Source organism: Narcine bancroftii, chromosome 2 (assembly GCF_036971445.1).
Source record: "Narcine bancroftii isolate sNarBan1 chromosome 2, sNarBan1.hap1, whole genome shotgun sequence".
NCBI classification, from domain to species: domain Eukaryota; kingdom Metazoa; phylum Chordata; class Chondrichthyes; order Torpediniformes; family Narcinidae; genus Narcine; species Narcine bancroftii.
Window position 1 is genome coordinate 345774549 of NC_091470.1, and position 14305 is coordinate 345788853.

The 14305-nt window shown below is 43.6% G+C and overlaps 1 protein-coding gene across 1 annotated transcript in view; it reads left to right on the top strand.

The window, feature by feature from the left end:
• Positions 1-1329: 1329 nt before the first annotated feature.
• LOC138753125 (collagen alpha-3(IX) chain) overlaps positions 1330-14305 on the top strand; it is a 126798-nt gene continuing 113822 nt past the window's right edge. Inside the window, exon 1 of the mRNA XM_069915702.1 lies at positions 1330-1469. Within this exon, the coding sequence (XP_069771803.1) occupies positions 1330-1469 (140 nt within the window). The remainder of the gene's footprint in view (positions 1470-14305) is intronic.

A 14305-nucleotide genomic window follows, 5' to 3' on the forward strand; every position in this document is an offset into this window, starting at 1 on the left:
GCTGGCTGAGGGGAGCGAGGGAGGGGGATTTATTATATTATATCATATAAAAATCTTTTTTTTTCCTGTTGTTATTGATTTTAAGTTTTTAAATAAAGTTTTTAAAAAGTTTAAGAATTATGTGAAATGTTAACATTGTGATATCTACCTCAGATATTTATGAAGCAGTGTGATTTCTCAAAGAACATCTTTTATTAATTTTTTGACAAGCACACAAGTCACATGTTTCATTTATATGCACCTGTTCATTCATGAGAGCACATAACATGCCAGGCAGCCTGCTCATGTTACTGCATTGGATGGGGAGGATGGAGGGGGGAACAAGTTGTGGAAAATGGGGAGCTGGGTGGCAGGGACATACCCTTACAGGAGGAACAAAATGGCAGAATGGATGGCCTGGTGCCCATGGCCCTACTGATCAGGACAATCTGCGCTATTGGGTGCAGGACCATCTGCTTCAACCAATATCCACTCTGAAGGGAAGTCTTCCTTGTTAATCTCACATATATTGTGCAGTACACAGCAGGCAAACACAATATCTGGAACTAAGGCAGTAGAGATATCTAAATAATACAGGCACTGCCAGCGGCCTTTTAGATGGCCAAATGCATGTTCCACCACTATCCTTGCTGAATTAAGGGCTTTGTTAAATCTTTGCTGATTTGGATCCAGTACTTGATGCTGTGTGAACCCCTTCATCAGCCAGCTTCATAGGGGGTATGCCGCATCACCCACAAGATGCCCTGGAACCTCCACACCCTCAACATCCTTGGACACCTGCAGGCACAACAATGCAGAAATGTAGTTAATTCATGCACCTGAATGTTGACACAGCAAGCATGCATAACATATTGAAACACTGAGCTTTGAAGGGTGAATAATCATGTCATGTGGGAAGGGGTATCCGCCCTGGTCCTCAGCTTTTCTATACAGAGGAGAGTTGGCAAGCACTTGGGCATCATATATGTGGCCTGGTAAGCCCACAAACACATCTGAGAAGCTGTAACATGAATGGAAATCACACAGTGAAGTTGTAGTCATTTGAAATATGATATGATAAAGTTCAATAGAAGCTTAACTCACCAGAATCTGTGGTCGACCACCGCTTGCAGAACCACCGAATGCCACCCTTTGCGATTGTAGTAGGCTGCAGTATCCACGCTGGGTGCGATAATGGGAATGTGTGACCCATCAATGGCACCAGCAAACATTGGGTATCCCCTTTGGGTGAAGATATCAATGGTCTCCTGGAGATGTGTTCCACTTGGCAGGGAGATGAAGTGTTTACCGAGGAACTTCCTCAAGGTGACAGTCACCTCCTGCACCACCATGCATACGGTGCTGACGCCTATTCCAAAGATGGTACTGATGGATCGATACTCACAAGGGGTGGCATACCACCACAAGGCCAAAGCTAATCGAAGTCCAGGCTCCAATGGTTACTGTAAGTCTGGTCTATGCACCTTCAGGTGAGGTTCTATGAGTTCCAGGACAAAGTGAAAGGTGTCACGCAACATACAAGTGTCTGCTGCACTCAGCATCTTCAGATTTGGTGAGGACATTACTCCAGAACTCAGCACCCTGGGGTTGGTTCAACCGATGTGTCATCATAGCTAACTGATTGAACAGCAGCATACGCCTTCATCTGCAGCGCCTGCTGTCTAACTTCCCCTCAACCTTTGCAGGAACCTTCTCCTGATTGCACCCATGTGATTTTCAGATCTCAAGGATGATTGAAGAGCTTCAACAGTACAAATAGCCTTACCAAGGATCTGCCGTATCTCATTCTGAACACTCAGAAACACTGAAATCATCATTATTATGTCTCCTGCCTGCACAGGGTCTACCATTGACCTGTGTTCCTTCTTCTCACGCTCAAAATGACATCACATCAATGGGAGCACAGCTGACACTGAGCAGGAGCCGGAGAGTACTCAGAGCCGTATCCAGTGCAGCTGTGTCCTTCAAGAGGCCATCATTGCGCTTTAAATGCTGCCACCTGAACGGAAATTTAAAGGGCCGCTTCTGCTTCTTAAGGTGCATTCTTAGCATAGAATGCACCTGAAAAAGCCTTAAATGTCTTAATTATACCAGCCACTACAGTTTCCCTTGCTAGCTTATTCCATGTACCTATTGCTCCTTGTGTGAAAAAGTTGCCCCTTGGCTCTGGTTTCCTCCCACATCCCCAAGGTACATTAGTCGCTAGATTAATATGCACCTGTAAATTGCCCTGAGAGTGGGAATCTATGGGGAGTTGATGAGCACATGGGGGAGTAAAATGGGTGAAAATAACATTAGTATAAAAATGGAGCTTGGTGGTTGGCATGGAATCCGCAAACCAAAGGTCTTGTTTCCATGTTGTCTCCCTCTCTCTTTGATTCTGATAAATCATAAACAGGTTTCATGATGTTTTTCTCAAAGTGTTTTCCTGCAACAAATAGCATGAAATCTCTTTAGTCAAGGAGTCACAGAATGAATGCCCCTAGCAATTGTTATAAAGCCCAGAGGATCCTCTTGCCCAGAGGATCCATGCATATGGATAAATGGTGGCAAGTAGATTGGTGCAAGTTATTACGTTACACTCTCCAAGACATACACTGTCATGACTTGGAAATTTCTTGCCATTGTTTTATTGTTGTGAGTTTAAGTCCTGTAATGCCTATCCAATAGCATAATGGGAGTACGCTCATCTAATAACAATATAGATTAATGAAGCTGGGTCACCACTAACTTCAAGTACCGGAAGAAATGTAGAATAAATGTTGATCTTGCCAGCAATAGGACATTAAACAACAAAAAAAAAACAAGACTGAGTGGGATGCCCACTCTGTGATATGACTCAATAGCTGTAACTTGGAGGTAACTGATTCCTCCATACATGTAGAATTTCACAAAGAAAGCAGAGGATTCAGGTCAAAAGAGCTATCCATCAATCTCTGTAGCACAAGCTCTGAGGCATTGCACTTACAGTACCCTATGTCCTCACCTTTATCACGCTAACTTCTTTCTGAACAGAAAAGAAATCAACTCCAGTCATGCCTAGTTCATTCGTGACCACTTGTATCACCTTGTCAAGGCCAAAGCTTAGAGTTGTGCCAATTCTCATAAAGGTAAGGCCCATTTTATGAAAATTCACTTTAATGAAGAAACCAGTGTTCACTTTTATGAAAATAGCCTTCAATAGAAATGAATAGATCTTCGCTTTATGCCACTTTGGCTCATGAAAGGTTTCATAGGAACATTCTAGTTTCGTTAAATGGGGTAGAGCTGTCCTTCATTTATTTTTGGTGTTAACACCTTTAAAGAGGTGCAACCTAGATCCAGGCCTATAAGGGGAAAAAAAAGATGAGACATATAAAGCCAGAATTCCCCAAATGGGCAAAGAGATAATGATCAAAATAAAGCAAAAAATTAAAGGCATGATAATCATCCATTGAGTAGCACAAGTGAGAATAGAGCTGATTAAAGAAATTACAGAGGGGAAGTAGAAAAGGACATTGGTGAGTCAAAGAATATGAGGGAAGATTTGCAGTGAACAAAATGAAAATTCAAAAATGTTCTGTTGGCATGTAAAAGTATTCAATGGGGGGGGGAACTAAAAAAAATCTATTCATAGAAGAAGACAAGACAGCATAGGTGCTAAGTGAATTATCTATGTCAGGGGTGGCCAAACATTTTTGGTTGTGGCCATATTTTGATAGATATAAGGAGCCATGGGCCAAACAATATTAAGCCCGGGAGTTTTCAACCACCATCAGTTCCTTTAAAGTCTTTACAGAAATGACACCAGTTAGACTGGGTGGTTGGACCATGTGGGGAAACACTGAGACTTCACTCCCGGGTGTCTATGGGTCCGCACCTGCAGCAGTTACAGCAGCTCCGGTGTTGCCACCATTCCCCCCCACCAAACAGGCCACATAAAAATGTGCAATGGACTGCAGTTGGCACAGGTGCTGTAGTTTGGCCACCTCTGTTCTACATCAATCTTTGCAAAGTATTAAAATTCTGCTCGAGCAGCATGCCAACTTGTAGTTATGATAATTGATTGGCTAAATCTTAAGAAAGGTACAACAAAGCTTAACATTACTTAAAGTAAATAAATCACCAAGAACAGGTGAGATTGAATCTTGGTAGTCAAAGGACACTGTAGCTGAAGTAGGCCATTTGGACAATGTAGCCTGCTCTGCCATTCAATACAATCATGTGCTAGGACACCCTAAACAAAATTACCCCATTGTTGCCAGGAATGGGTGTTACCGGTTCTTGGGACTTGAGCCATCAATCAACTGATCCAGTAGCACATGTGAGAGAGGGCTCACACGAGTTCCCTCGGGACCAAGGGCATTATAAATACTATAACTGTAAATAAAAGAGTTTGTTCTTTGAATTTGGGAAAACACTGGTGTCGGTCGTTTCTCTCTGGGTCTAATGAGGTGGAAGCTTGTATTCCACAAATCGCGTGCACAGTACAAACATTCGGCGATCGAACCTTGGTAGCCAAGGGACACTGAAGCTAAAGTAAGCCATTTGGTCCACATAGCCTGCTCTACCATTCAATACAATCATGGTTGATCCTTCAGCCCAATATCATGTTCCAGCTTCCTTCCCATATACTTTGATAGCTAAAAAATCTATCTCCTCCTTAAGTATGTTTAATCACTTGGGCTCCACTCCTCTGTGGTAGAAAATGACATAGGTTCACTACTTGCTGACTGCATCAAAAATCCTCCTCATCTCCATCTTAAATTTCTCAGTAGTATCTGTGACTGTGACTCTTCAACTTGGAGCTATCTGCCAGAGGAATTTAAAAAAACATTCAATCTCTATTCTTTCTGATCAATTCTAAGTTTGTACCATTCAACAAAATCTTCTCTTATATACCTATTCTCCGAATACAAGAACACATGATCTCATAGGAGAATCCTGCTATCCCCCGAATCAGAATAATGAACCTTCACTACTCTCCTTCTACTTGCATGTACCTTTTAGTTTAGGTAATGACTCAATGGGCTAATTAGTGCTGTATCATTCTTTGCTTCGACTGCCAGGATACATAATGCTTTGGGTTTCTCTCTTTCCTGTCTGTTAGTCACCCAGATGTAGAAACTATCAAAACAAACACGTCCAATCCAGAGCTAATCAAGGGGGTTGCAAAGTAGAAATATACACAGACAAAAAAAAGACAATTATATTTGGGACAAAATGAAAACAATTAAATGCAAGACAAAATGTTTTTAGGCAAACATTCTATGAAAGTTTCAGATATAATCAGAAAGTGAACTGAACTGCAATTTCAAGCTCAGCCATCAACAGGGGTGAGTTTCATTTTCAAGAATGCAGCAATTTTCATTTGATAGGCAGTCCTTCAAGTCTTGCCTGAATCCCAAGTGCTACAACACTCAATTATTACTTTGCTATCACTTTAATTCACAACTATAGCTACACAGAGGAGCCTGGTTGAGAGAAGGCATCATAAGGCATTTTCAAGCTGCCTTGTAAAATGGGGTTAACTGGGCAATTTGCCCAGTTAGCACCCCACTCACAAGGCAGCTTGAAAGGATCCGACTAGGTCAGCGGGCTCCAAAATCAACTGGGTCCCTGCTCTATCTCGGAGGCAGTCAGGGAACTCAGTTAAACTTACCTAGGTCGCGTCCACCGGCAGTTCAAAAACAAAAATGGCTAACCCAGTTACTCCAGTGAAATCGGAGCTTGTGAATTGGCGTCACATGGAAACCCCGGTTGAGGTCTCTGCTGTGATTGGGGGGGAGATGGGTCGCTGCCATGGGGGGGGGGGGAGGGGGAAGGTGGAGAGCACAATTTGGGGGAGTGAGGTCACTGATATGGGGGGGGAAAGAGGTCGCTGTCGCAGTGGGGGGGGAATGCCACTATCAGCGGGGCCAGAGGGCCAACTGCTGCAGGGGTGTGGGGGAGCACAAGTGATGGAGGGAGGGTGACTGACAGCTGGTGGGGGGGTGGGGAAAATGGGGGCAACTAACCACCAACAGTTTGCGTGATGCCTCTCTCACCACGTCATTGTGGGGGCAGGATCCCCCTTAAATCACTGGGTTGGCGATTTAATGGGTCAATCCCCCTGAAGTTTAAAAGGTGCTGGAAGCAGCTTTGCCCCAGTAATTGCACCTGAGTCGCAGGAGTGCGACTCAGGTGCTGCAGCTTAAAATAACCTAGTTAAAAGGGAGGGGAATTATTTGCAGCTTCAATCCAATGAAGGCCGAGCTATCCCCAATTGCCACAATGAAACACAGGTCATGTTAATATATAGGAAAAGTAACAGCCAGCTGTGGTCTATATTACCTTCATCCCAGATGGATTGACCAGGATGGCTTGTTACATCTTGGGTGTCCAGAACCATCACCAATTGAGTCAAGTCTGACCTGGTATAGGTGATCCACCCAGACCAAACCTGCATGGTTCCGGTCAGGAAAAATCTCTGACAGTCTTGTGCTACTCAGGGATAGTGCAGGAGAGTGGGGTGGGGGGGGGGGGGGGGGTGGGGGGGGGAGGGGAGTGGGAAGGGCAGGGGAAAAGGGTGGGGAGGAGGGGTTGGACACCTGCCTAGGTAGCTTAGAGCAGGAAAAGTCTTTTGACTGGATATTGTGCATGTATATGATAGAGATGCTGTCCACAATGAACTTTGGCAAGGGAATTTGAAATCAAATTAAAATGCTCTACACAAACATCAAAATAGTACAAATTAATGGGAAAAAAACACACATGGCTTCCCCAGTCTGAATTCAAGCAGGGTTGCCTGCATAGAGTATGCTGCATAGAGTCCTTTTCTGAATCCATGATGAGGTCACCTTGACGATATTGAATTCACACCCTTAACTCTCACACCTGCGTCAACCAAACTCCAATATGTGAGCCCACCATGTATGCACCAACCAAAAACTTACACATGCGCATTGGAAGCAAGATGGCCACACCCATTTGATTAAAGAGTTTACTTTAAGATTTCGTCACTCCATCCATGCAAAAATCTGATTTGCGTCCATTCTGAGATACGACTGATCCTTTGGCCCCAATTACTGTCATATGTCAGAGACTACCTGTATTTCAAAATGAATAATCTATCAGCCCTAAATAAAATGCATCCCAATGCCTGAAGATGTAGAGTAGAGGTAGATCAAAAAAGCATTTTTTTAGTCAAAATTGAAATACTTTTATGTTGCAGAAGGAACAGACGACTACGGGATAAAGTAATAGATCAACCAACAAATCACCAACCTAGTTCACCAAACAACCACAGTTGGTAATTAATTTGGAAAGCTTCCAAGTGGCACTATTAAACATTTGACAGAGAGAGAAGGTGTGAAATGTTGGTTACCCTTCACTTTCTAGTGATGCTGCATAACCTGTTTAGTTTCTCTAACACTTTTGTGCATTGCACTAGACACCAGCATCCCAGACTTTCTTATTTAACTCTTAGAGAACTACCTGTTTTTTCAAGGAAAGGTTGTATCTGACTAATAGCAATATTTTCAGAAGAGTGAAATGTATGATGTTGTCCATGGAGATCAGTGGTTTTCAAACATTTTCCACTCACATCATCGTGGCTTGGCTTCATGAATGAAGATTCAGAAAAGATGGTAGACATGGGAACGTCCTTCGAGGCTGCACAAAGAATATTTTTTTTTAGGTGGAGTGCAGTGAGTGCAGTAATGGCCTCACTCTTCACACCTGGGGTTTACCTGCTGGGTTAGTGATAGCCAGGTCCTCAGGTTGCATATGTTATGTCAGAATGTCCTTCTGGATGGATGGCCTGACAAGGCAATAAGCCTCATCTGCCCTGGAGTATTCCTTCCCTTAGGGTGGCTGCCAACCAAGCTAACAAGCCCAGCCTGCCCAATCAGTTATAGCGCCGAATATTCTGTCGCGCATTGACGTAGCAAACTCATTGAAAATGGGGGACACCTCGAGAAGGGGTTGCTACAGACGCAGTAATGTAGGAGAAACCAGTTGCAGGGACTTCCTGCCTGGCAAACAAATAATGTGCATGCAGCAATTACTGGGTGAGCGGGACATTAGGCCCAGACCTCACCTGTGGCCCCTTCCCCCATCCCTTTACTATAGGTGCTATGATTAGTAAGGGATTGCTTAAGGTGGTATGCGCATGGAAAGAAAACCACTGTTTTAATCGTACCTGATTGACCCGTCATGTGCACGGTTTCAGAACTCCAAAGGAAATGGGCCAATGACAATTTTTCTCAAGCAAAATATTTCAGTAACAATTGGGTCTGGAGCAGTGGTTCTCAACCTTCCCTTTTCACTCACATCCCACCTTAAGCAATCCCTGACTAATCACAGATCATCTATAGCATAGGGATTACTTAAAGTAGTAAGTGGGTGGAAAGAAAAAGTCTGAAAACCTCTGATGTAGATAGAACACAGAATGAAACAGTGCAGGAACAGGAGTTTTTGACCATGTGTCAGTGCTGAACACAATGTCCAAATCATTTTTTAAAAAAAGTTGCTTGTATTTAACCATATAACCGTTTACAGCACGGAAACAGGCCATGTCGGCCCTTCAAGTCCGTACCGGTTCACTTGAACAACTCCACGAGCTCCTCCGCAAACTCCTGAGGAAGTAGAGGCTTTCTTCATGATGCCATTAGTGTGTTGGTTCCAGGAAAGATCTTCCGAGATAGTGACTCCCAAGAACCTACATATTTGCATCCCTTCATGTTCATATGTCTACCTGGAAGCTTCTTAACTACTTCCACTACAATTTCTAGCAGCTTGCATCAGGCACCTACTATTCCCTGTGTAAAATAAACACCCTGCAGCTTTGCTTTAAACTTCCTCCCCTCACCTTAAACACGTCTTCTAGTGACGCTTTTGCCCTTGGGGAAAGATTCTTTGCTTTCACCCTTTCAAAGCCTCTTATGACGATTCCCTGCACTTCCATCAGCTGAGGCCTCACATCATCCTCTTACGCTCCAGAAAAACAAAACAATTCTAGTTTGTCCAGTCTCTCCCCATAACTCACCTCCTCTCAATGTGGGAATATCCCAGTAACGTACTTCCATACCTTTTCTAAAGCCTCCACATCCTTCCTGCGATATGACAGCAGAATTGTACATGGTATTCCAAGTGCAGCCTGACCAAATTTTTATATAGTTGCAACATGACCTCCTTACTTTTGTACTGAGTCCCCTGCCCAATGAAGCCAAGCACGTCATGTGCTTTCTTTATCACTCTCTCTACTTGATTGACCACTTTCAATGAGCAATAGACCTGGAACCCCAAATCCATCTCACAAGAATATCTTTCAAAGACCTCATATTAACTGCAGATTCCCCCTACATTTGAGTTCAAGGTGACACACCTCAATCGTATCTGGATTAAACTTCATCTGTCATTTCTCTCCCCATATCGGTTATCCCCTCAATAGGACAGCTATCCTGTTGTATCCTTTCACAACCATCCACCGATCTTTTTTATCATACTACAACCTTACTCACACGCATACCTTCCTTTTTATTCCAAGTTGTTTATATCTAAAATCACAAATCACAGAGGTCCCAACACCAATCTCCGCAGACACCGCTGGTCACAGGCTCCAGCCCAAATAACAGCCTTCCACCACAACTTTCTGTGTTTCGCGAGCCAGCCAATTTCAGATGCAAACCATCAGTTCACCATGATTCCCATGCAATCTCAATTAACATTTCAAAAGGAAAATATTGTGGATACTTAACATCTAAATTGAAAGAAAGTTCTAGAAATACTCAGCAGAGGAAGACAGGTAACTGAACACTGAATTTAAAGCAAAGATTTTTTTTCGCTCTTTCATGGGATGCAATATAGGTGCGGGCATCAATCCCCAGATGTATTGGCAATCAGTAACTGTCCACTGAACTAATGCTTTTAGTGTGCACAGGATTGTCTGGAAAGGATGTCCAAGGCATCAATGGAAGAAGAAGTTTATTTTTGGGAGGGGGGGGAGAAGGCACAATTTGAAGGGAAACTTGGAACCTGATTTTTCATACACTTTCTCTAAGATTACCTGAGAATCACTGGTTGATTCTCCAGTAACACAGATGTAAAGATACTAACAAATAAAGACAATTACCACACCAACACAAAATGTATATTCACAGACGCAGTTCATGCAAAAACAATCTTGCAGTCAGACTTTTGGTGATGGAGTAGCGTTCTTGCACCTTTCCCTTTCACCCCACCAAATCACTTCTGGGTTTTTTTTTTGAGGGGGTGGGCTTCCTGGGCAACCTTTCTGCAGCTCAGTAATGTTGAAATTATTTTTTTTTTTGGAAATTGCATCCAGGCAAATTACAGTTGGAGAGAACTGCCTCATTAACTTTGTTTCAATGCAGTCCACTCACAACTCCATTACTGATGTCCCCCACCCCCTCACATCACTTATTGTGTTATTGTACGCGCCCCCACATCAGAGAGAGTTAAAAAAATATTTGCACCGTTAACGAGGGATTTGTTTTACAACCGCGCAAAGACACCATTAAACCACCCCACCCCACCCCCCTGCACAAAATTAAAACCTTCCCTTGGATTACCTTTGTACTCAACGTGGTGAGACAGATGAGAGGAAGTTTATTGAGAGAAAAGTTGGAGTCTGCGAGGTCTCCTGGTGAAACTGGCAGCCAATGGGGAGGCGCGGGGTCTCCGCTCTCGCCCGGGGCTCGGCTGGAATGAACCTTACCTTGCGCCGCCAGTCCTCACTCAGTCCGGCTCGCCCTCTGCCTCGGACCTCGCCCTTGACTTCTCCCAGTGCCCCATTCGTCTGGCTTCTCAATTCAAACGAAAATGGCATTGCCTCTGCTTCACCGATCAAGGTAGGAGCCACAGTTGGTTGAACGAACAGTTTGCAATTTAAAAACATCAACAAAACTGATGTTGCTTCACCAACTTCAGTCGCTTCGCTGTGACTCTGGGGCAACCTCTATTGTGGGCATCCCCGAAGGTGACCCAACTTTGTTTGGCATTATTCTCAGGGGGCGAATAACCCAGGGTATATTTTGTGTTACATCCAGGTAGGTCTGAAGCTGTAAAGTGGTGCACACGATCTGTGATTTGCTCGGGTGGCAGGGAGCTTGGTTACAATTGAAACACTGCAGACAAGTGTGGTGGAGGTGAGCAACTCCGTCCATCCCACGACAGATCCTGTCTATTTTTTGATGTAGCGAGACCCTTGAAATGTATTTTAAATCAAGCTCCAGGACCAGCAACCAGGTCAATTCTGCATTCAGCCTGAACCAGCGAAGGGCAGAGCAGCTTTCTCCACTCCCATTCGGATAACCTGTGCGAATTGTCCTCGGAGCTTCGATTTCAAATAGGGTTTTGAATAGACCCATTGAGATGATGCCCACCTTTAATAAATTATAAGTTGTTAATGTTTGGTGTTATTTCAACTTGTTATTTGTAAGAATGATTTACAGGAATTTGGGGTTTTTTTTCCTGCTTTACCTTTTCATTGTTTCTCGATTTTGCATTTGGTTGTGAGCTGTCACCTGTAATTTTTTACCTGTGAGGATAAACTGTTGGTAGTTGTCACCTTGCACATAAAGAGCTATTAACAATGGATGTGGGGAGTGCATTAGGAAGCAAGCACCAGTCTTGTTCCCCAGAGGCTGGTGGAGAAGCTGTCCTCACTGGGACTCAACACCCCTCTCTGTAATTGGATCCTGGACATACTAACAGAAAGACTGCTCTCCGTCCGGGTCGGTAGCAGAATATTGAGCCCTGTCATACTGAGCAATGGTGCACCCCAAGAGCTGTGTGGTCAGCACAACAGCAGTTGGCCTCATCACAACAATGATGAGTCGCACCCCAGGGAAGAGGGGGAAAATCTCGTGAAATGGTGTGAGAGTAACGACCTAAGTCTCAATGTGAACAAGACGAAGGAGATGATCGTGGACTTCAGCAGAATCAGGAACACATCTTGCACTACACATCAATGACTCTGAAGTAGAGAGAGTGGAGAACATTAAATTCCTTGGAGTTCACTTAACTAATGACCCATCGTGGACACTCAATATCTCCCCACTTGTCAGGAAGGCACAATGGCCAGTGCACTTCCTGAGAAGACTGAAGCAGGCAAGGCTACCGGCTGTCATTATGTCAACCTTCTATAGGAGCTCTGTCGAGAGTGTCCTGGTCGGCTGCATCAAAGTATGTTATGGTTGCTGCAGAGAAATGGATCGGAGGTCAATCCACAGGACCATAAGAGTGGCAAGACGATCACTGGAGTCTCTCAGTTTTTCCTCCCGTCCCCCTGATGTGATCTACTGGGATCGTTGTCTGAAGAGGGTATACAAAATTATTGAGGACCCCTTCCACCTTGCACACTGCATCTTTCAGCTGATCCCATCGAGGCAAAGATACAGGAATATCAGGGCCAGCGCCACCAGGCTGAGGAACAGCTTCTTCCTACAGGCAGTGAAAATGATGAATGACCAAAGGAACTACTCACATTAACCATCCGAATCTCTCATATTTACAAAATAATATTTATTTTTATAGCTATAATACTTGTCCTGCATATGTATTATTTGTTTGTATGTGTGTTGTGTTAGTTGTGTGTCTGCATGTTTTGCACTGAGGACTGGAGAACACTGTTTCGTCAGGCTGTACTTGTTCAATCCGATGACAATAAACTTGACTTGACTCCATTTGGGAATGTAGAAATTTCTGGATGAGAAAGGATCCATGAAGGTTAATTAAGTTTGCAGTCTTGTTAACACCATGGTACAAGCTTAAACATTCACTATGTGATACAAATAGAACATGATCCCTTTCCCGATTTATCATTGGAAAAACCTTCTATGGATAATCTTTAAGTACATAATGTGTTTATTGCGCTCCTATGTCCCCCCAACCTGTAATAGTGGTATTTAATTTGACGTGCATTTTTCCAGGATACATCAGTATGTGGCCTTGACTGATCATAGGAAGGAGAAAGTTGTGTATGATGGTGATATAGGAGGGGTATGTTGATATTCCAGGGCATATCAATGTCAAGGAGAAGCCTGGGGAAAAAAAAAACTTTCAGTTGAACAAATTCCCAGGGACCTGTGGGATCTATGCAAAGGTACAGAAGGAAGAATGAGAGGATATTTTTGTGGCCTTAGCACAAATCTTTGTGTTCCCTTATCTTTGATATTCCAGAAGAATGGAGAATAGTCTATGTTGTTCCTTTAATTAAGAAAGACCACTAGGATTAACTAGGAAATTGTAGGTTAACAAGCCTATGGCAATGGTGAGGAACTCATTAGAGAAGATTTTTAGGGACTGAATTTTCTTAGTTAAACAAATGGTTTTATTAAGGAGGGTTAGGACAGGTTTGTGCAACGGAGGTACTGTGTCTCAAATTTAATTGAGGTTTTTTTGGGGAGGTGATAAAGATGATTGATAAGGGTACCACAATTGGCACTGTCTGTTGCAAAGCATTTGACAAGGTCGCTCAGGGTAGATTGGAGTTGCAATCTAGCATTTCTGCCACCTACTACATGATCCCACCACCTACTGTATGATCCTACCACCTACAACATGATCCCACCACCAGACACATCTTCTCCTCTCCTCATTGCCTTCAGCAAGGACCTCTTCTGTGACTCCCTTGTCCACTCTCCTGTCCCACCAATCGCTCCCTTAGTGCCTATCCCCTGTGACTTTAAGAGGTGCTGCAGTACACTCACATCTCCTCCCTCACCACCGTGCAGGGGCCTAAAGAATCTCTCGCTTTGCTGGTAAATCTGTAGGGTCTGTTTGCTGCCTTCAGTGTTCCCATTGTGAAATCTTTATATTGGAGAGACTGGGGGACCGCTTAGTTGGGCACCTCACCTCAGCAGGGATCTCCCAGTATCACCTTGTATTCTGTCTGGCTGCCCTCAAAATGGTTGTTGGTAGAATCGGCTTCTCTGATTTCTATAGCTTCCTCCCACCACCTTCACCTATCCCTATAATCACCTTTTCTTTAGCTCTCTCTCCCCTTTTCCTTCCACATCTTCTCCCCAGCTCTATATTCAAAGTCAAAGCCTCCTCCTCCTTCCCCCAACTATTGTCACCTTTCCTATCTCCTATCCATGTCCAATCAAGAGTTTTTGTTTGTTGGTCTGTACTCCTCCCCCTGCTCTTTCTTCCCTCTTCCCAAACTTTTAATTCAGATACCTGCCTGCATTTATTTTTTTAAAAATATTGATTTTAATAAAAATACAACCAAAAAAAGGGTACATTGCAATAAAATAGTACGGACAATTACATAAACTAAATAAGATATTCTGTATATCACCAACATACATGAATTGTA